The sequence below is a fragment of the Anas acuta genome (assembly GCF_963932015.1).
Source record: "Anas acuta chromosome 2 unlocalized genomic scaffold, bAnaAcu1.1 SUPER_2_unloc_1, whole genome shotgun sequence".
In the NCBI taxonomy this organism is placed as follows: domain Eukaryota; kingdom Metazoa; phylum Chordata; class Aves; order Anseriformes; family Anatidae; genus Anas; species Anas acuta.
In genome coordinates, this window is record NW_027075980.1 from 135,452 (window position 1) to 157,594 (window position 22,143).

The 22,143-nt window shown below is 43.1% G+C and overlaps 1 protein-coding gene across 35 annotated transcripts in view; it reads right to left on the bottom strand.

The window, feature by feature from the left end:
* SCRIB (scribble planar cell polarity protein) overlaps positions 1–22,143 on the bottom strand; it is a 114,540-nt gene that overhangs the window by 23,899 nt on the left and 68,498 nt on the right. For 8 of the 35 annotated variants that reach the window (XM_068668151.1, XM_068668156.1, XM_068668157.1 and 5 more), the window contains 12 exons: positions 21,997–22,113; positions 19,764–19,952; positions 18,967–19,086; positions 18,659–18,715; positions 15,567–15,626; positions 14,742–14,825; positions 10,116–10,523; positions 7,829–7,897; positions 4,335–4,385; positions 3,675–3,716; positions 2,690–2,818; positions 1,264–1,371 (listed from right to left, as the gene is read on the bottom strand). In XM_068668151.1, the coding sequence (XP_068524252.1) occupies positions 1,264–1,371; positions 2,690–2,818; positions 3,675–3,716; positions 4,335–4,385; positions 7,829–7,897; positions 10,116–10,523; positions 14,742–14,825; positions 15,567–15,626; positions 18,659–18,715; positions 18,967–19,086; positions 19,764–19,952; positions 21,997–22,113 (1,434 nt within the window). The remainder of the gene's footprint in view (positions 1–1,263; positions 1,372–2,689; positions 2,819–3,674; positions 3,717–4,334; positions 4,386–7,828; positions 7,898–10,115; positions 10,524–14,741; positions 14,826–15,566; positions 15,627–18,658; positions 18,716–18,966; positions 19,087–19,763; positions 19,953–21,996; positions 22,114–22,143) is intronic. The other 27 variants (XM_068668155.1, XM_068668186.1, XM_068668150.1 and 24 more) reach the window with 26 other exon arrangements.

Consider the following 22,143-nt stretch of genomic DNA (forward strand, 5'->3'; position numbering starts at 1 on the left):
GTTAATTGAGGGATAAACAGAAACAGATGGTGACAAAAGTTTTCGATTTTAGAAGGGCAGAAACTGAAACTTAAAGGGAAATCAGTGAACCAAACAGGAGCAGAGGGCTTAGCTTAAGATGGAGGTTTAGATTTTCTTTAAATCAAATATATAACTAAGTAAAATTTATTTCTAAGAAGTGGAAATTTCACTATCAGGAAGAAAAGAAAATCTTATTTAGCAGAATAAAATAATAGAATATTGGAAGAGTAGAATTACAGGGAAAAGAAGAAATTGATCCACAAAATCCATCTGTGAACCAGAAATCAGAAACTGTAAGGGTAAGGGTAAAATGAGAACTGCAAAGAGCAGTTCTCTTTGAAAAAGAGAAAAAACCTCCCCCCTGCAGATCACCGTTCAAGAATTCTGAATGAAAAGACCCAAGAAACTCAAAGCCCAACAAGCTTCTTTTTTTAATTGACTTGTTTGAGTAGGTGGACATTTATGTCTAAAAGATAGCTAATATCTTGTAAGAATCAAGAAGTAGGCAAAAACAATTTGAGAAGCAGAGACATTAGTCTAATTTAAGAATTGTAAAAAGCTCTAGGACAAATATTCAAGGATGAAAATAAATGGAAAAAAGTACAATGAAACAGATGCAGTGAGGATTAATCTAATACTCTCATTTGATAATATAAATTTGTAAACAAAGAACTGCAAAGATCTGTAGTCTTGAGACTACAAAGATCTGTTTTGTGACCAATCTTTACTAACATTTGCATTGCCAAATTTGAATCAGAAACCAAGGATGCATGAAAAAAGTTAATGAATGACAAAGACCAGAACACAGATTTCCAGAAATGCAGAGTTGTCAAAGATCCCTGCACTTTATTTCATTCATCCACTCCACTGAATGGAAATAAGCACTGTTAAAATTCCAAAAGGTTTGGAATAGCATCCTGGAATGATAGGTTACTTTGAGGAGGATGAAAATAATTTAATTTAATAATACAAAATACAAGGTGAGCTACTTCTGGATCAATAATTGCTTCCTAAACCATGATACAGCAGCTAGAACTTGAGAAATCATCTGTGTACAAGGTGAGTCAAGACATTTAACTCATGAACCTAGTTCATCCTCAACATCACACACAGCATATTTCTTTGGGGTAAACAAGTTGCTACCTCCTTCCTACTCTCCCACTTCCTGTGCTCACTTGCAATGTTTTATCTTCTGTGTGTTCCACTGTTTGGGCAACATTCCCCCGAGTCAGCACTAGTTACCTGTGTCTCGAGCAGAGGGTGTGACAAGGGTACTGCTGCAAAGGTCTTGTATGCTTGCTTGACATTGATGGGAATCTCGTCAGGAGAGGGTGGTGAAGGTGGCTTTGGCTAAAGGGACAAATACAGAATTATAAAAAGAATCACAGATTTATAAAACAACAACAAAACAAACAGCAAATGAGGGAAACACTGCAAAATCCTCAGCCTGCAAAGCCTGGAATACAGAAGGGACAGCTACTGCAGCCTTGTACAGAAAGGTAAGCAATGGACACTATATACAGCAGCATGTGTAACATAGCCCCATTTTATTTCTTGGATGGTGGAGGACTGATACTTCTGGTGGCACAGATCCTCCCTGACTTCACCAGAATTTTGTGACTGCTCTCTTGGCCAAGGTGCCAGACTTCTCTCTTGATCCTTAAGGATTTACAAACAATTCAACTATTCACTTATTTGAATCAATGGGCTTTGGATGCTGGAATACAGCAGATGTACGGTTGACCCACCCTTAGAATTGAATTAACCAATTTTAGTCTCCTAGAAAATGGAAGATAAGCCCTGGCTTTATCTAGTATTTCTGACTAAATGAGCCTTCCTTGTCAGAAGGGATCCATCAGTCTCATTCTATTTATTTATTTATTTATTTTCGCAGTGGCTATTGTACTTGTTTCTAAAATGACCAGTCCATAGTTCTGCACACTTCAAGGCTAATGGTCACAGCCTCCTAAACCAGTGGCAACCCACTCAGGGATCAATAATCTGGAGAAGAATAGACTTTGATCTCAAATCTTCCCTTTACTTATTCAGAGAAACATCTGTAATTTGCTATAATTTCATATAGGTTTCAATAAAAGGGAAGAGCTATATTACAAGTACACAAGACATGACAATTCTTACCAAGGCAAAGACCAAAATACTTAATCTTTCTCTCCCATCAACATACATCCCAGATAAAAATAATATTTGAAAAACAACTATTTGTAAATCAAAAAACTTACTATCAGTGAGATGATATTGGCTTTTGCTCCAAGATGCAAGACATTGACAGAAAAGCGTTCTGAATGATTTATGCTCAACAGAATACAACAGTTCATAAATAAAGATTTAAAACTAACTGCTGTGAGGATTTCAGCCACAATTCAGTTTCAACAATGCAAGATTTTTGAATGGATAAGTGAAGACACAAGGCAGGCTGGTGAGGCTCTTTTATGTTAGAAAGCTGAAGAGGACACACTGACTTGGATAATATGGGTTCTTAATCAGGGCATCCAGTCTGATGCAAATTCAAAACCAGCTTTAACTAAGGCACATGATCTTTAAAATGCAAAGACACCACTGGGAGGCTGTGTTCAGCCTACCCACCAGAAAAAGTGGCACTAGAGCAGCCTAGGACAAGCTTAGCAAGAAAGAACTGCAGGCCACTTACAGAGTTCTGGATACTGGAGCACGGCTCAGGTTGCTGGAAGGGATTGGGGCTGTCCCTGTCCTCCGAACTATGTGAGGCAGCATTTTGACGCACTCGAGAAAGAGGCTGAATGACACCTGGCTTGGTCTGCTTGTGTCAATATCACATAGTAGGGGAAAAAGCAGAGGAATGGAGAGAGAGAAGAGAGGTAAGAAGTTAGGGGAGCAAGGTGTCTCTGGCATGCAAGTGAATAAGACAAATCCATGCACCTGAGCTCAATTCTACTCAATTCAAGTAGTTCAATTCAACTGAGCTACTGAAACAAACACCAAACACAAAGCAATGCCTCTGGTACAAGTACTTTGTACAGGCAAAGAGATTGAGACAAGTCAAGGTGATAACAGAAACAACAAAGAGAAAGCCCAGGTCACAGGGAAGAATCTGCCATAAAAGTGGCAGCTACAATGGTCAGAGGGGTAACGGCACAAGTATGTTGGAGCTGGGCGAATGTATGCGTCATGAATGGGAGATGCAGTTGGGAAATAAATGAGTACTGGCAAAAGCTGGAGGTGCAAATGAATAGAGAACCAGCTAGGTTCTCCAATTAGAAATGCAGACACAGATAGGAACAATGAGTGGACACAAAAGTCTGAGATTTGACCTAGATGCCATCACTGCTGGTTGTTGTGTGGAAGTGAACAAAACATCACATACTAAAAAGATTAGGAGCAGAACTTGAATAAGCCAGCAAAAACACATGAGTGAAAGCTGCAAGTGTAAACAGGAATAAAAACTGCAAGAACATTTGCATCAAGCTATCAAATTAGGAGTATTTAAGTGCATTTGTACAAACTTGATGTATAATGGAGGACTGAAGGAGAGTACAAGAGTCAACATGGAAACTTACAGGGCTGAAAGTAAGTACACACAGAAGGAACAGGTAAGCTCTATGCACTGCAGAATGCATAAGGACATTACAACAAAGTCTCATAACAGATGTACTTACTGATTTACTATCATCCTGTGATGCAATGAAATTAATGGAAGCCTGAAAACAGAAATAAAGGTGTAAATGTGAAGACCAAGCCAGAACTCCTTAGCTAACCCTGCTCCATACAAAAAAAAAAAATATATATATATATATACAAAACTCTTTACCCACACCCCTCTCCCCTGTACCAGAAAAAATCTGAAGTCCCATATCAACCCCTGAAATACCTTCTTCAGGTGGGGAGCCCATGTCCAGAGCCCTCCCACAAGAGGAACTGCTCCTAGTTCCTCTGTGATGTGAGAAGGCACTCACAGCTCTCAGTGCATCTCCATGCATTGACCCCCACCCTCTCCTTTTCTGATCCAGCTCAGCTGATCCTGGCCCTTGTTTACATCCCCTGCACTCTGCACTTGCTACTGCACTCGAGCAAAGCCATCAGCACCACAGCTTCTCTGCCAGAAAGCACTCCCAGATGCCAGCTCATCAGTGTCTAGTGGGAAAAGCCTCTCATGCCTTGGCTGGCTGCTCTGGGCACTGCTCTCTGCGTTGAGCCCGCGGTGCACACCAAGAGCAAGAGCTGGGGAGCGCAGAGCTGGCGGAAGATGAGACGAGCAGCGGTGCTGGGTGAGAGCAGCACAGAGCAACAGCACACACTGCACACCAACGGGCACTTACAAAGCGGGTCTCCCTGCCTGACAGGTGAGCAGGCCGAGTGGCTGCAGGTGTCTGGAGAGAGGTAACGCCAGAGGATTGCCAGGGGAGAAAATGGAGAGAAAATGAAGAGACCAGGGTTCCTGCATGAGACGCTGAGACAAGCACCTTTCCCAGCTCAGAGACTGCAGTTACCCAGAGCTGTCAGTGCCCCCTGCAGGTCCTTGCTGCCTGCCATGGAGGAAGTCCCACTGCCGTCCCCCATAAATGTATGCCCAACCCCACCACAAACAGATCCTTCCCCCCCACACCTTGCTTGCTCCCCATCAGAAGCTGGCAGAACTCAATGCCAGGCAACACCATCACGACACCAGCCTCTGGACAAAGGATTTGGCTTCTCTGAATAATTCTCTGAGCTCTGAAATAAGCCTGTAAATTCTGGTTTGAGTACAAGATGTCAAAAAAACAATGAATTTACATTAAAACTAGATGGAGACAAAGAATTAGAGGTGCCATTTCTTGGAATTTCTACTTTGGAGCAATAACCTGAAGGTCGGTCTCCTAAAATCCCAGAAAACATGAAAGCCACATCTTCACAAAGTATTCACAAAGTATTAAATTAAGTAATTGTGACAGAAAGCTCATGTACATAACAAAGGTGGAGAACATCACTAACTGGAGAATACCACTAGACTAATGCTTCACTAACTGTGATACCAAAGCATCTTCAAGAACCCGAGTCACTAATTTGTAACAAAAAGCATCGGGGGTATCACAAAAGCTGCCCATGACATGTTGGAACTAGGGACATTCTAACCAAATGCTAGTTTAATTCAAAAAAACCCAACCCAACCCAAACAAAAAACACCCAAAACAACAAACTTGCAGTGACGGTACTCAAACATTGAAACATTGGAGATGGTGTCTAGAAAGGTTTGGACTGTCTGTCTCTGAAGGTGTTCAGAATTTGAGTGGACATGGACCTCAGTAACCTGATCTAATTGGGTCTATTCCAAGCAGTCTTAGTCCTGAGGTCCCTTCCAGCCTAAATCACCCTGTGAGCAGATACAGGGCCACCTTTTGAGACCTGTGCTTGTTTTTTAACTGATGTTAAAAATGAGAGCTGATGTTCTTTAAATTCAGAGTAAATTAATATCACAAAATCATAGAATGGTTTGAGTTGGAAGGGACCTTAAGGATCATATAACTCCAAGCCCCCTGCCATAGGCAGGGAAGTCACCCACTTAGGTGATCAGGTTGGCCAAGGCCCCATCCAGCCTGGCCTTGAACACCTCCAGGGATAGGGCATCCACAACGTCTCCTGGCAATCTGTTCCCATATCTCACTACCTTACAGTGAAGACCTTCCTCCTAATGTCTAGTCTAAATTTATTCTCTTTTAGTTTAAGATCATTCCCCTTTGTCCTATCATTATCTACCTGAGCAAAGAGTCCTTCTCCATCTTTTTTATAGGACCCCTTTAATTATTGAAAGGCTGCAAGGAGGTGTCCCCGGAGCCTTCTCTTCTCTGGGCTGAACATCCTCAGCTCTCTCAGCCTTTCTTCATATGAGAAGTACTCTAGTCCTCTGATCATCTCTGGGCTAGTTCCAATATTTCCATGTCCTTCTAGTGCTGGGGGTCTGAGAGATGGACACAGTACTCCATATGGGTTCTCACAAGAGCAGAGTAGAGGGGGAGAATCACCTCCCTCAACCTGCTGGTCATGCTTCTTTTGATGTAGCCCAGGATATGGTTGGCTTTCTGGGCTGCAAGTGCACATTGCTGGCAATATCTAGATTTCTTTCCAATGTAGAATGAAGAGTATCATCTTCACCTCAAGAATACTTCTTGATAAAAAGACCTTAATCTCAAAGAAAACTGGCAGGTAAACAGCCCAAAATACACCTCTGAGGATCTGCTGTCAAAAAAGCAAATAAATAAATGTATGGAGCTGAAACAGAATGCATTGAAATACCATTACTTTAATGAATAGTATTTTCTCCCAATCTTACTGTGTATCTGGTGCTCACTTGATATCAAAGTATCTAAGAATCAAGGAAGACGCAAGATAGGCTATGGAGGCAATAGAAGATGGAGTGAGCTATTGCTGACTACAGCTCCACAGTTGTATTCGCTACCCCCAGCCATGTGGTCCTGACCCTTCTCCTTTGTCAGTGTTACTGGTCACCTCATCCCAAGATGACGCGATTCACCTCACTGAGCAAGCTAAAAGTTAACAAGAAAAAAAAAATAGATAGCTTTTGTCAAGCTCAGGTTGCTGATATGACTGAGCCAAAGATCTGGCAGCTGCTGGGTCTGAATAGTAGGAGTGCAGTCACACTCCAAAAGGAATGCAACAGATGCAAAATGAGTAAGAACAGAGTACACAATACCATTTTCAACTCATTACAGCTCTGTATTGGATTTACATGGTAAGATTTTGGTAGCAGGAGGCTGCAGGAGTGACCTCTGTGTGAAGAATTCAGCAGCTGCTCCATGTTAAGGGCCACTTTCAGCCAGCTCCAAAGGGACCCACTGCCAGCCAGAGCCGAGCCAGTAAGCAATGCTGTTTGCACCTCTGTGAGAGTAGATTTAAGAAATGGAAAAAAATGCTGCACAACAGCAGGAGTAAGAACCAAGCCTGCAGACACCAAGGTCAGTGAAAAATGAGGGGCAGGAGGTGCTCCAGCTCAGCTGAGCAGCTGAGTAAAACCACCACAACCTCTTAATACAAAATGCAGTTGCACATAATGCATAACTTGTGAAACCTACTGCTGTAGGATGAAAAGCGAAATCAAAGACTTTGAAAGATTTAAAAGAAAAGATCAAAGCTGATATGGGTAAGAAGAGTTTGCGAGGATAAATAATGCTGTCAAACATCAAAAGTTGCATGAAATTAAGACAAAAAAAACCACCCCACATTTCAGATTGAAAACTAGCCTCTAACCAGTGTTTTAGAAAATCATTCCCTAAGGGTAGGCTAACCTATAATTGTTTGCTGCAGATTTGATTTTCTTCTGAAGAGATGACGTTGGTTGCCAGCAGTCACAGACAAAACTAGGGATAAGTCTGGGAGACCAAGTAGCAATGGTTTACAGACATGAGATGATTCTCCGAATCCTGACTTCTCCATTTCTTCTGAAGTACCAATTGACATCATTTAATACAGTCTCATGTAAAGCATTGGTGAGGCCATTCTCAAAAAAGACAGACAACTATCATTTCTAGTCACTCTAGGTACTCCCCTGGCTCATTAACCCTCAGAGCAATAACTCTCCACTGAGTTTATGACTAGCTAATTATATTCCTAGGTCTCTGAGATATTTTGAAAAAGCAGAGCTCTTTCCCTTGCTCTCTAGATGCCTCCCTGTGGTGGATATTTCACCACCACAACGGTATCACTCTGAAATACAGAAATTAACCTTGGCCTCTTCTACCTTTCTGCCCTGGTGCTGTCTTTTCCTGGACACATGCCAGCCTGCCTTTCCCCACATTGCCAGTCCTGGGCGAAGTCTCACCTGCTGGTTACTAGGAGAATAGGGGGTTTCCCTCCGGGAAATTCCTGTCCCAGACTCACTCGCAGGAGCCTGCAAGAGAGAAGACAAAGCTAGAAGTTACTGTACAGCAGCGACGTCCACGTATCTCCCCTTGCAGTGATACCAGGAGGCAAGGGAGAACACTGATATCTGGCCTGATGCCAGCTATTGGTCACTTCACCACAAGAAACCAGAGTTAGCATTGGTCCAATGACAGCTGTTACGTGGCAGAAACTTGCAAAAAGTACCAGAAATAGCAAGGGAATTACATTGAACATTAGAAGTCAGATCACATCAAAATGCCTTGCAAGGCTAACTGAATTAGGTTGAAGCCTTCTGCCTTGTAAGGCATTCCTGGAATCTTCTCCTCCAAACTTCCTGTTAGGCCTCAACAGGCTGGACCACAGTTAAGACAGACATTGTGTTGTACAGACACCAAGCAACAAAAGCCACTCCCAACTGAAAGGAGACAAGATTCATCCCCAGCCACAACCACTGTAGACCCTTTATGACCAGACGAGCATAGGAAAGACAGGGCTCTCACCCCTTCTGCAGGAGCCTATGACCAGCAATGTTCTGGCAGAGAGCCAGCCTACAGCCAGCCCCAACAGCTGCAACAAGACGGCAGAGCCCCCGATAATTACCACACTGTGCACATGAATAAGGAGCATGATTTGAAAAGTATTTTAGATGCCTAAAGACAGAAACAAGTTGTTTGGGATTTAGAGAATTGTTTAAGTAAATAGGGTTTTGCAATTAATACCGTACTCATGTACTAGTGAATCCTGTTAACTGGATTCAGGTCAGCCTTGGGCAACTGTGTTTCTACTTACCAAGCCAGGAGATGTAATCTGAGGTCTATATTGAAGAACAGAAAACATCTGATTCTTCTTAGCACTGTAGTGACAGAGATGTGGCAGTCTCAACACATCTACTTCCATGCCACTGCTACACTCTCACTCACCCTGCTTCTTAGTACCTCTGTCCAACCCTTCCTTGTGCGACAACACACAGCCTACCAATCCATCATGGAGGGAGCCGTTCTACAAAAAAATAATTCTGCAAAGAAAATACTTAAGCTTCCTAACGCAGCTGACACAAAATTCTGGCGTCAGCACACAGGAGAACATACAGGCAAGGGGAATCAATCCCTTTCAACAGCAATGTGGAATTAGATTAGCTCAAGCTAACTGATGACAGATGATCTGGCATAAAACCTGCCTTCAAAAAGGGCCAGTGCTTTGTAACCCCTGCTTTTTTGAATCATTAACTCTGAAGGTGGATATGTCCCTATTATGTCCATAGCACAGACTTTGAATATACTGAGAGGTTACAGAGATGCCACTGCATGCCTTGTCCTATTCTTAAAATGCCTACACATATGTGAAAAACAAATTCTCACCAAGGAACTAGGCTATAAACATCTAAGAAAACTATAGCTAGGTTTTGTTTCCTTCTGTGTGTGTGTGTGTATTGGGTGGGGTATGGTGTTTGCCTAGTGCTCTTTTGCTTCTCCTGCTCTTCGGATCTACCAAAAGGCTCATAAAGGAAGAGGGGAAGTGGGTGTGGTGCTAACCTGGAGCACACAAGTTTTTGGGCCTAGTCGTCCTTGCTCAGCTACTCGTTTGCTGTGCAGCAGTGAAGAAAATAAATAGAGATGTTCCACAGTGAAAAGCAAAGCTCTCCCTTGAAAACTGAAAGCCTAGATATATTGAAACATGTCACTTCAAGGAACAGCATGCTCCTGGGCTGTAGATTAACTAAGTCAGCTGCACTGCCTCTTAGCTTTCAGGGGTCTAATACTGTCCGTGTTTGTTCAGGCCCAGATACAAACACATGGTGTGACACCATTACCCTTCTTCTACAAGCCCTGCCAACTTCCTGTTCTCGCAACTACTGTAGACAAGGAACACTACTGTTCCTGATTTTTGCCTGCCCATAGAGACACTGGTGGAGCTGGGGGGAGGGAGGAGAAAAGAGAAGGTCCTCCCCAGACCTTACATCACTGCCTCCTCACGAAGAGGGGCTTAGCAGCATGCATACTTGGCAATAACTGGGGTTCGTTAGTGGCTGGAGGACAATTCACTGACTGTCAGTGAATGACTGCCACTGCACACAGAAGCACGTATGTTAGACAGGACCAGCCCCTGCACAGGCCTCGTGCTGCCTGGCATCTGGGGCCCAGTGCATGCGCAGTGGTTTAGTAGGAGGCAAGTGGCTTTAACTGTGTGATTGCATGCCACACACAGCATGCCATGGGACTGCTTGCCTTGAAGTAAAGGTTGGTCTTCAGCACTCCCTCCCTGCCATAGCCCAGGGGTGGGCCCCCCAGACAAGCCTTGCCTGCTGCTTTCCCCTTTCGGTTAGCCACCACAAAGGGGTTCTCACTGAAGAGGATTGGCTGAGAGTCGATCATACACTCTTGTTCTGGCGTCTTTGGCATCTGGTCCTGGGACAGGGGGCAACCAGTGGGATCCTGCTTGTCTAGCTGGGGCTTTTCTGCCCCACTTGCACACTGGTTGGGTGATGCAGGGTCCTGGGGAAGGCCAGGCACACGTCTGTTGATCAGGCCTGCAGCTGTTTCTGGGGAGGAGTCCCGGCTATCCTGGGCCACTGGTGGAGACAGCATAGCGCCGTCACCCTCCATTCTGGAGCTGGCCCTATTATACTGAATAAGCTGCGAGGAAACAAAATGATCAGAAAGACATGAAGAGAATAGAGTAAAGGAGAGGAGGCAGAAAATAGAGAGCAGCTGCTGATGCTGAAGGATAGGGGAGAGAAGAATATCAGTACTACTTCCCATACTACCATCCCCTTCCTCTCTTCTACTCTATCACCGACTTTGTGATCCTTAATACAATTTCCAAGAGAGGACTTGTTCTCACAGCATGCAATACATACACCAAGTAATCAACAGGCACATGCATACTCCTGCATTTTTCCAGCTCTCATACATATTCCAGCTTACATTTCAGCAGCTCAACAATAACACTGCTGCTCCTTAGCTAAAGTGACTGCCAAAACCTGCACAAGCACAGTGTTCCACCTCACGACAGCACATTCTCAGCTCCACCATTACATAGCCAAACATCACCCGTCTCACCCCAGCACACTTTCAAGTAGCTCCAGCACTATCTTACAGAATAACATCTCCCATCTTGCTCCAGTGCACTTCCATACAGTCACACAATAACACCATATTGCTCACCCCATGCAGATCCATCATATCTGCATGCACAATCATTCTTTTATGGTCCCATTTCATCAATATGCTATCAACTGCTAGTACCAGAGAGCTAAATAATAGCTAACAGAGCACTGATCTCTTTCAGCACTCTTATTGAAGGCAGAACTGAAACAGAGTTCCAGTTCTGCCTAGGATCAACTGTACCCATCCAAGATGAAGCACTGACCTTTCCTCTTCTAATACTATAAAAGAGTGCTTGTTACCCCAGCCAAAGCCTTCTTCAGGGAAGCAGAGATAATCACAGAACAATGTTCCAAACTCCTTCTGTCCAACTGCCTGCTGTGGAGCAGAAAGACCCCTTCTGCTTAGAGCACATTCTACAGTTCCTATGTCACGGCAGCAGTCACAAAAATAGCTCTCAAGGGCTGGATGGACTGGTGACTACAATGGCAGCTGAGAGGCTCAGGAATTTCTGAGGCCCTCCCCCAGCCCCTAAATCCCAACCCAACCTAATGCAGTAGATGGCAGAGCGCTGGTTCCTATCACATTTCTTCAGACAATGAAGCCTGTGCTACCCTTAGAAATACTGTTATTGTAGCTATGTCACTTTCCAATGTAAGAATGCTATCAAACAATTTACACACCCCCAAACAAAAATCCAACCTTATTTTCGCAAAATGCCACAATCTACACTAGCAGAGATGCAGTACACACAAAGTTACACCAGGCAAAAAGTATTTTCAGGAACAGCGTTTGTTTGTTTGGTTGTGGACGCAGTAATGAGAACACTACTAGCAATCCACCACTGCAAGGTGGGTTTGCTGGTCCTACAGGCAGACCACTCTGTCACTACTGCCACTTTCCCTTGCCAAACAGATTACAATACTGACCAACGTGTATTCCAGATGAATCCCAAAATCACGAAGGCCTGCCCTGCTCACACAAAGGGAAAAAAGATAAATGACACTTTTATGGCACTGTGGAGGTGGTCATCTCACCAAGACTCCATGAGGTCTGTTAGACCTCAAAGCCCTGTTTTGTTCACAGACATGACTGGAACTGAGCTTCACACATTCTTCCTTTAATCTCCAGCACTACTGCTGTAGCACTGTATTCTAGTGCAGGATGCCCTTCTCCCTCCTCTCCGCAGTGGACTATTTTTATCAAACAAGTAACAATTTCTGTTTTGGGTAAGCAAGGATTTTGGCAATGCAGTGTGCTTTTCCCAGCCTTGCCTCTGTCACTCCACAGTCCAGCAGAGAGGCCAATACTGTTTTACCATGCATCCTCCATGGAAAATGCATTTGCAGTTCTGATCTATCACTTTGCCCTAACCTGAAATCTCACTGCTACAGAGAAAGAATCAACGACTAGAAATTGAAGAAATTCAGACTAGATAGTAGAGATTATTAATTTAATATCAATGGTGACCTGTTGCTGAGAGATATAAGTCTTCTCCATTTCTTTTAGTCCAGAAAGCAAAATAAGAGTTTAAATGTTTTCTTGTGGCTAGACAATCTTTCATGGGTATAGTTTTCATGCCTGTAATATGCAGAAAAATGAGAGACTACAACAGCTCCTTTATTAATGTGATGGTATTATCCTGAATTTCTAGTGCACTGGGTACTCTGCAAGACACTGAGTTACTGAGAAGCTGGCATGGCCAGAGGGCATCACTGAGAAGGATATCCTTATGCAGCTTTCAACTGAACATTTGTAGTTTGGATTTTAAAGCCATACAAACACAAAAGGCATTCAGCACAGTAAGCCTTTGTAACTCTTAGTCACAAAATGACCAATACACAGCAATACAGACTAATCCAAGATGGACAACCATCTGCCCTTTCTTTAGGCACAGTTCTTGGGGCATCCCCATGAGAAAATCCACCTGCAAACTACAGCAAAGATATGGCAGAGGTCTGCACCTACTCCTGCTCAACAGTGTGAAGAACAGCAAGCCCTGCACTCCCTTGCAGGGCATTACACAGCAACAGAAGATACGTAAGATGCTGCTTAGGAAATAGTATTGGTGAGAGAGTTGGGCTAAGTATAGAAAGAAAAAGAAACATACTATGGGAATAGGGCAATAGTATTAGCCCTCTTAATCCAGGCAGGCTATCTGCAGATAGACAACCTGCTAACTGAACTGCAGGGATTTCTGCTGGCTGGACTGATCCATGCTTGAATCTTCCAGTCAGTCATCAAATAAGCTAGGTGCAGTTACTGAAGGATAGCCAGAACCTTGCTGGCCTTGAAGCCCATATCTCACAGTCTGAGCAGATATATTTTTTTGAAACAAAGCAAAGACAAGGCTGTGCAAAAGACAGCTGGAAGAAGATAAACATAGGCACTAATTGGCCCTTCCCCTGAGATGGGACATTTATAGATGCCGCCCTTACACCCTGGCATTCCAATGTGTCCGGCTGCACATTCCAGTGCCCAGCATTCCTGGGCTGACACAGACCGCTAAGGCACAAGCTCCCCAATGCTGCTCTGCTCTGGAAGACAGGGGCTGTTCAGCAAGAGGCAGCTGCTTGCATGGGGCTGGCTATCTCCCTGCTTCCAGCTACTAAGTTACATTAAGAGATGCTACAAATACTTTAAACCTTTTCCTGTTAAAAGTTTTCTCTATGAACAGCCAGGAGAGAAAACTCAAAGCTGGGGAGCATGGAGTGTAACAATATGAATCATAGCTGGTGGCAAAGAAGATCTCTAATCAGTGTGAAAGTAGAAAAGCAAGAGGGCCTGAAATCAATGAGAGGACAGACAAATAGGAGAGAAGACATGTCTGGATAAAATGGAGACAAGTAAATGTAAAAGAGATGATCCTGAAACAGTGGAATGGGAACACAGAAAACACCAGGTCTGGTGGCAGTGGAAAAGACAAGAGATACTTAGCCTCTGATGATATCAGCAAAGGGGTGGTCTAGCTGCAACAGCAGGAAAGGAATAGAGGTTAAGACTCAGGATGTGTCTCTGAAGAAGCAGGCAGAAACACAGTAGAATAGGTATGATACAGGGAGGACAAAACAAGACCAAGGGAAACAGAGATGGAGAGGTAAATTGAGATTTTGAACACAGGAAAGATGGATGACAGTAATTTGTGAAATCTGTGAAATCTGAATTTTCTCTTTACTGAGTTGCCACTGTATATCAGGGACTGAAATGCAGAGAGGTAGAAGTGTCCAAGGCTGTGATAATGCAATCACTCCTACTTTGCCTTTTGCAGTTCTAGATGGGTCTTGACTTTGCTTTAATACATTTGCTATCGGTGCCCTACATCCCTTTTTTTCTCTGCACACAATACTGTCGTCCTCTGTGTCCAGCATAATCTTCCCCTCCCTATTCTGCAGCTTTCAGTACTCGCCCCCTTCTATGACAACGCCCCACACACTCCCATTCACACATGTTCTTTTCTCCTGTTGAGCTGTTCTTTCTGCCTTGTTTGAAACACCTTCTTCTTTGTCTCAGCAACTACAGAGGCCACTTCCCTTTCCAAAATGGGAAGCAACCTGTCTCTGTGCTCTCCCCTTTTGCTAATTCTAATCTTTCTGTTACAGCTCCCTCCTGTTTCAGTGCTGGAAGTCTACTACAGTTCTGCTGAGAGTACCATCATCTCTCACACCAGTGCACAAGGTGAGGGCAGGTAAGGGGATGATCACAGCTTCTCCCACGCAGGGACCCACAACTCAACAGCCCTTCACTTACAGTGCGATTGACTCTCTGTAAGCCACTGCTGGGCAAAGCAGCCAGGGTCCGATAGTCCAGTCTCAAAGGTTCACTCGTGATATTCTGGAGAGGGGCAAAGGGGGGAGCAAAAACAAACAAACAAAAACAACACAAACACCAGGAAAAGATCAGGCCAAAAGTCAACTCAATCAACTATAGAGAGCAATTGAAAGGAAACCACCCCTAGTAATAACCAAGACCTTATTTCCAAACTATGCAGGCAGTTCCCACACTTGGAAGTGAACCTGGAAGTGTTCCATACACATCCATAGGGAAACAGGATAGATGCTGGCCTTGAGAAAAACTGCTGGAATCATGCCACAATAGGCTTTTGGTCACCCACTGGTGCATAGATCCTCACCATTTCTCCTGCCCCAGTGTGCACACATCCGTTCCCTTACGGGAGGAGGAAAGCATATGATATACACACATACCATTTTTGGTTTTTGTTTTAAATAGCATCCAGAAAGACTTCCAGTCTGGAGATGGAATTATTTGAGCAAGTGGTATCTTATCTCTACCTTAACTCAAACTCATTGTATACTTTTGTATTATTTTACTTTCCAGTTGAATTTGTCTGGCTTTCAAATTTTAGCCACTGTTTTTCTGCATTACTTTCTCAATCACATTAAAGACTTCTTCATTCCTGGTATCTTCTCAAGTCTTTTAGGGGGGGGGTTAGGGGTGAGGTGAGAACACAAATTGAGGGGAATGAGTGCTTCCACCTTTAGATATTTTTCTAGCCTTTAAACCCAGTTGTGGCATTTTTCTGTGACTCTCCAACCCTCCCACCATGCTCCTCACCTCCGCCGCCTCCTCCTCAAGTTGCTGTGTGGCTGCCTCCCGCTCCCTACGCATCCACTCCTTCCATGAGACAGGACAGAGTCAGAGCAGCATCCAAGCAGTGCAGGCAAAGAGAGAGGGAAAGAGGTCAGCACCATGCTGGGCAATAATTTGAGGGGAGAACAGAGGCATGAACAGAACAGGGCTGGCACCAGGATGGGACAAGCAGAAATCCAGCACGAGCTGGGCCCAGGGAAAGAGAAGTTAGCACTCTGCATGAGCTGGGTTATTGCCAGCAAAACAAATGGGAACAGACACCTCACACAATACAAGCCAGGGTGTCACCAGAGGAGGGGAAGAGGGCAGATGTCTCTAAGATCCTCAGCAGGGCCAATCCTGGGGAAAAGGAAGGGGAGCTAAAGCTGCCCACATAGCACAAACCGCACATCACTGAGGGATAGGAGAAGACTGCTTATTGCTAGAACAGACATCTTGACAGAGCACAGACTGGGCAAGCTTTGAGGGAATGGAAAAACAAATCTAAAGAGCACAGGCCTTTCCTTTCCATCAAGGAAAAAGATGTAAAAAAAATCACATGCTTGTTAGTAGCATCACAGCCAAAAGGCTATACAAAGACAGAAATTGTAGGCAGGGCTTAAAACCATCTGGTTAGCACAGCACAGGAATATCATAAGAGTCACCAGTGACTAATCTCACACACCCTACTACAGCCTTGCCTCAAAACTGCAAGACGAAGGTAATAATATATGTTAGTTGTCACAATGAAAGAATGATATCTGTGCATTTTGTGACTTTTCCCCCAGAACCTATGCTGCAGAGTAAGGGCTGCAGACAAAAGGAGCATAATTTCTCCATTCTATTGCATATTCCAACCCTCTCGACTGCTCCCAAACAGCAGCACCCAGAAATCCCAAGGCTGCAAATACATCTGAGAAATGCAGAAGGAGCCACCTGAAAGTTCTGGTATGCACCTAGCTCGCCTCTTTGAAAACCTCTTTGCATTACCACTAGCAAATAATCAATGCCCCACATCACACCCCCAATCTCCAGACAATAATGAGAGACATGAGAAGGCAATAATGCTCTGGTGGATCACAGGACCCAATGGGATATTTAGGGATACTTATGCTAAAGTCTACACTAGAACTGGTTACGCATATTTTGGACAAGTATTATCTGTGAAACTGGATATTCAAACTCACAGCAATCTTTCAAGTTCAAATTTTTCATAAAAAGCAATCATAACACCACCAGTACTTTTTAAAATGAGAGGCAGCCAAGGCTACCCACTCAATCATAAAAGCTTTTCTGTCCTTTGGTGGTTATTTGTTTGTTTGTTTGTCTTGACAGTTTCTGGGTGTATTTTTAAGTAATCTCAGCATAAATTTTGGAAAAGCCTTTACCTACCTAAGACTGAACTAATGCAACCTGCTTAGACAGAGCCATATGGTTTTGAAGCGGGAATGGCTCTTGGTTTATCCAAAGGTTTTAGAAATGTGGGTAATGACTTCTAACATCTCAAGGCTATTAGATAGCTTTCAGATCCATATGCTACCAATTTAAAACTGGTAGGAATATTCTTTGCTGCAACAGTAACACTACAAAAATAGTTTTTCTGAAATCCCAACATACCACTCTACTTTCCTTCCTACTTCTCCTCCTAGGCAAGGAAGGAGAATTTTATATGAAAAGAATAAATCTTATCTAAGTTAGCTCTGCTCTGAGCAGAGAGCTGAACCAAAAGACCTGTATTGGTCCCTTTCTGCCTGAATTACTCTATAATTCTATATGGTCCACTGGAAGACTTCCCCTGTACGTACAGGTCTCAAACACCATCAGAACACTTTGCAGATCCTTAAGACAGACAGCTCTTATCCAACTCTTGCACATGGTGATGTCAATCTAACCAACCTTTATGCCATCAGAGATGAAAAAAGTTTCAAATGGGATCTGTAACATGCTGAAACCTGTTTGTCTCTCTGCTCCAGTCTTTCATAAAGTCATATTCCTGCATAGCCCATACCAGTCATGGGCCAGAAGACAGGGTAGGATTATGTAAATATAAAATACATATATTTAATGATTACACACTGCATGACTGAAAGGTCATAAGGCTGTTTTCTTGTTCATTGTTCTGTACTATTACAGCCTGTGCCCATTATTGTTTTTTCCAAAAAAATAAAAAAATAAAATCTCAAATGTTAACTGAACTAGAAAGATAATCTCCATCCAGAACTGCCAACAAAACTGCGCTCTTGGAGTATAGCAAATGTAAAAACAAAAACAAAAACCACACACACACACAAAAAAAACAGGTTTGGTGAAATCCATTCAGCTGAGGAATTACAACTACAAATAGAACTTACAGAAATATTAAAGTAGATCTAAATTGGAAACCTGAAAAACTGCCTGCAACATGTACACACATTAATCTGCCAGGAGAACAGATTTACAACTGACAGGACTGAAGAATTTAATTTTCAAAAAGGATCTGACTGGATAAATTAGAGTTTTAAGAAGGACAACTAGAAAACCTAAGTACTTGAGGGGCTTGTCTCTACTAATCTATTTCTGTGAAAGACTGAAAGAATGAGTATAAATACAAAATTCTCATGACCAATCAGAAAAATGGCCATGTAAACTGAAGAGCACAAACTTCTGATTGATTAACAGGGTCAATTCTTCAAACTTGGTGCAACTTTGAGCTGTGTGTTCTCATCTTTGCTCAGAAAAGCTCTGTCTGATCACGGAGTGCTGTATACACAGAACTGATTAAAGTGGGACTTCCAAAATAATATGCCATTTTCCTCAAAGTTGCAGCTTTGAGAAAACCTTGGTCAGAAAGTACCTGCAGGTAACAAAGACAAACTCCACAAATAACAGTAAGTACCATCAAAGAAGTACACAGGAAGGTATGGCAAAGCCAAAAAGCAACTACGATAACTGAGAGGTGCACTATGGAGAGAGACGGCCCAAAGTTCCCCACGGCAATCACATTTAGGTAGAGGTAATCTGTGGCATTTTCCTTAGGGCTCACAGACTTAGCAGAACTGCTGTCAAGAACAGATTCCACTACATGAAAAGTCTCTCACCACTTTCTCCATTTCTTCTCTCTCCCACTGAGTTGCTTCTCTCACCATTTCCATCTCCTAGGAGAGACCAAAATTAGAGCCACTTCACCCAGTGCTCTCTCCTCACATGGAGCACCTGCAGCCTCATGAAGATTTCAGAGTCATGTCCTAGTGTATTCCTGATAAAAGTGCTGGGAACTGCTGATCCCATAAAAAGGAAGTCCATTATCCATTATACTGCAGATTCCACGCACTGAGGGAGAAACTTGAGATTTTTGGAAACTTTTTCCACTCTACTTCATTCTCCCAGCTGTAGCCAGAATACTCACCTTTTGTAGGATCTCCAGTTCTTCAGGGCTTAAATCACGATCAATAGATGAGATACTTTCTAGGCTATTCTTACGCCCAATACCAGTAGCAAAAGGGTTTGCAATAATTCCTGGAGACATCTACAAAATAGAAGGGGAATAAACATGGTGAAAGCCCATAGTATACCATACAAAAAATTATATACCAGATGTAGAGTACTAAGACACTCCTAGGCAAGTCAGAACTGTTTCACAACTTAAAACCTTATTTCAATGGTCAGTTACACAAGGAAATTGAGGGCTTAGAAAGAAGAATCTGAATTGAGACAGGTACAGAAAGGGGTAAGGTTACAAAGAACTGAGCACATAATCTAATCTAGTGAAGGTTTAAAAAAAAGCTTACTTGCTAAACCTCAGAAATTTGATAAGGCACAGGCTTGCTATGTGTGTTTTCCTGTGGGGAAAGGTGATCTCCAATAGACAGAAATTTACTTTAAAAGTAACATCAGTCAGTACAAGAAAAAATGGGCATAAAATATACCAGATACAATTAGTTTGAAAACTACATTTCTAGTCAGTGCAGTGATATAGTGAAACAGTTCTGTAATCAGCAGAAGATATACAGCCTTGGGAGACTACTGATTTATGAACCAGCAATCACTTCCAGTTCATACAGCAGGAGACCAAACTTCGAAATGAGGGAACTATAAAAAAAATCTACAGTGAAAGGCTGGAAAATCTTGCAATCTCCTTTGCAGAATATGTGGGATCCTTACAGTACTGGTCACTACAAGGGCACCCTGCACTTCACTCTTTACCTCAATGGCAGCTGCAGCCTTGGGATCAAAGCCGTCACACACCAGCACCAAGAGTGTGTCACCCACACTTCGCAGTATCTGTACTGCTTCTGTATGCGTCATTCCCAGCAAACTCTGATGATTCACCTCCAGGATCCGCATTCCCACCTTCAGACGGCCATCCCGAGCAGCAGCCCCAGAGGAGCTCACCTACAAGGAACGGGCAAAATCGAGATTTTACGTCAGGAGTTAAGCTTAAGTAAACATGGAGACCATCAGGAAGAATGACAGAATCACAGAATATCCTGAGTTGGAAGGCACCCACAAGGATGATCGAGTCCAGCTCCTGGCTCCACGCAGGTCTACCCAAAAATTAGAATTCAGACCATATGACTAAGAGCATAGTCCAAACGCTTCTTAACCTTCGACAGGCTTGGTGCCATGACTGTATCCCTGGGGAGGCTGTTCCAGTGTGCGACAACCCTCTTGGTGAAGAACCTTTTCCTGATATGCAGCCCGAACCTCCCCTGTTGCAGCTTGACTCCACTCCCTCAGGTCCTATCGCTGGTCACCAGAGAAAAGAGATCAGCACCTGCCTTCTTCTGTGAAGAATACGAGGCTGGGCCATCAGAGGAACAGGAAGATGAAGATGAGGATATCCAAAAACCATCAATAACTATCCGATAGACTATGACCATATCACACACTGATTGGTAAGAGGGTCCATCCAGATGACTGAAAAGCCCATGTAACTGAGAATTCTAGAAATTCTGTGCAACTATAAGCCACACTTACAGTCCCAAAGCTGGGAAAAAAAAACAAACAAGAAAACCTTGAAGAAAATAGGAAGGCCTGTAGCTTGTGTAGTCTTTCTATACCTTGTGTAGTCTTTTAGCTGAAAAAAGACATGTAGCCTCAAGCTAGCAGAAGCAAGGAAGATAAGCGATAAAAGGTAAAAAACAAGACGGAGAAAAACAGCCCCAGACTGACCTATAGAAACCTTTTGCTCATTTAGGGGTCATTAGCATATTAAAATCACATCTACCAAAATGCTGATGTATGCTAATGTGATTTGGTGTGCCCCCTGCCTCCTCCCCATCCCCCCCGTTCCTCTAATGTGCAAACTCAGTGGAGTTAAGTTAGGTGAGCTGTAATAGCCAATCAAAAGTAGCCAAAGATGAGTTTTCACAAGTTTGCTGTGTATAAATTACAGTGATTCGAGTCAGAGGTTTACTTGCTTTGCGAAAGATTGCCAAGCACCTGACTCTGCAGAGTTATATAATTAATTATTTAATTAAAAGACCTTCGCATGGATTCCGACTCTGTGTAGTTATTGGCATGCCACGCCGGGCACAAACCTACGGACAACACTAAGTATAAGAAATTGTAGATAACAAGCTATGATGGTTGTTAGCTTCTTTTTTTTTTTTATGAAATAGTAAATCTCTAATTACAATCACAGCCCTGTGGCCAGTCCTACTTTTACCAAGGATCCCTAAAGAACGTGCCTGTCCTCCATAGAGTTGGGCGACAGCAGCCAATTACTACAAAGGATTAACTGGCAGCTATGGAGTGTCCACCGTCCAGCAAGGACTCTCTACAGTAGGGGCAGAGTTTCCACCCTAACATATGAGCTAGAAAGGGAAATAGTGACATTAATATGAACATCCAAAGCAAGCAAGGGATGTGAAATTACACTCCTTGTCACTATGCTCCCTTGGTAAGAAAGAAGATGCAGTACTTTTTGACAAAGGTCAGGAGAAGCATAAGCTTATATATAGTATTTTGTTGAAAATAAAATGTGTGTTACTTCCCGGGGAAAAGCAACTTGACAAATGAGTATGCACATAAGGAGTCACAAAGAAAAGGGAAAAATTACACACATGGTGCACTGCACATGAAGTACAGTCAGGAATTAATTCATAATGCTTTCAATGAAAGGAGGAAAATGAATGCATGTTTCAGTGGGCAGAAAGGCCACGAGCACTTGGGGGAAGCAAAAGAAAGAATGCAAGGCAAAATAAAGATAAACATAGGAAATGAGAAAAGAAATTTACAGCTGTTGTAGAGGAGTAAATATGAAAGGAAACATACATACATGCTTCAGTGGATGGAGAAAAAAATAAAAACTAAAGGAGAATTAGTGTACCCAGTGAAAAGTGGAGAGAGCACACGAAACAAATTCCCACAAGGATCACCTTTCTCCCTACCAGTCCTTGAATGCAACCAAGTTTAAGAATTCGTGGTCCAGTACCTTAGAAATGAAGATGCCTTCATCAGTGGGATCAAATGGATTTCCAGCATGACCTTTTGCTCCACCCCGGATGCTGATGCCCAGCTTCTCTCCTGGAGCCTTTTCAATGCATATTTCCTGCAAATACAGTAACAGTCTTCCTTGTTT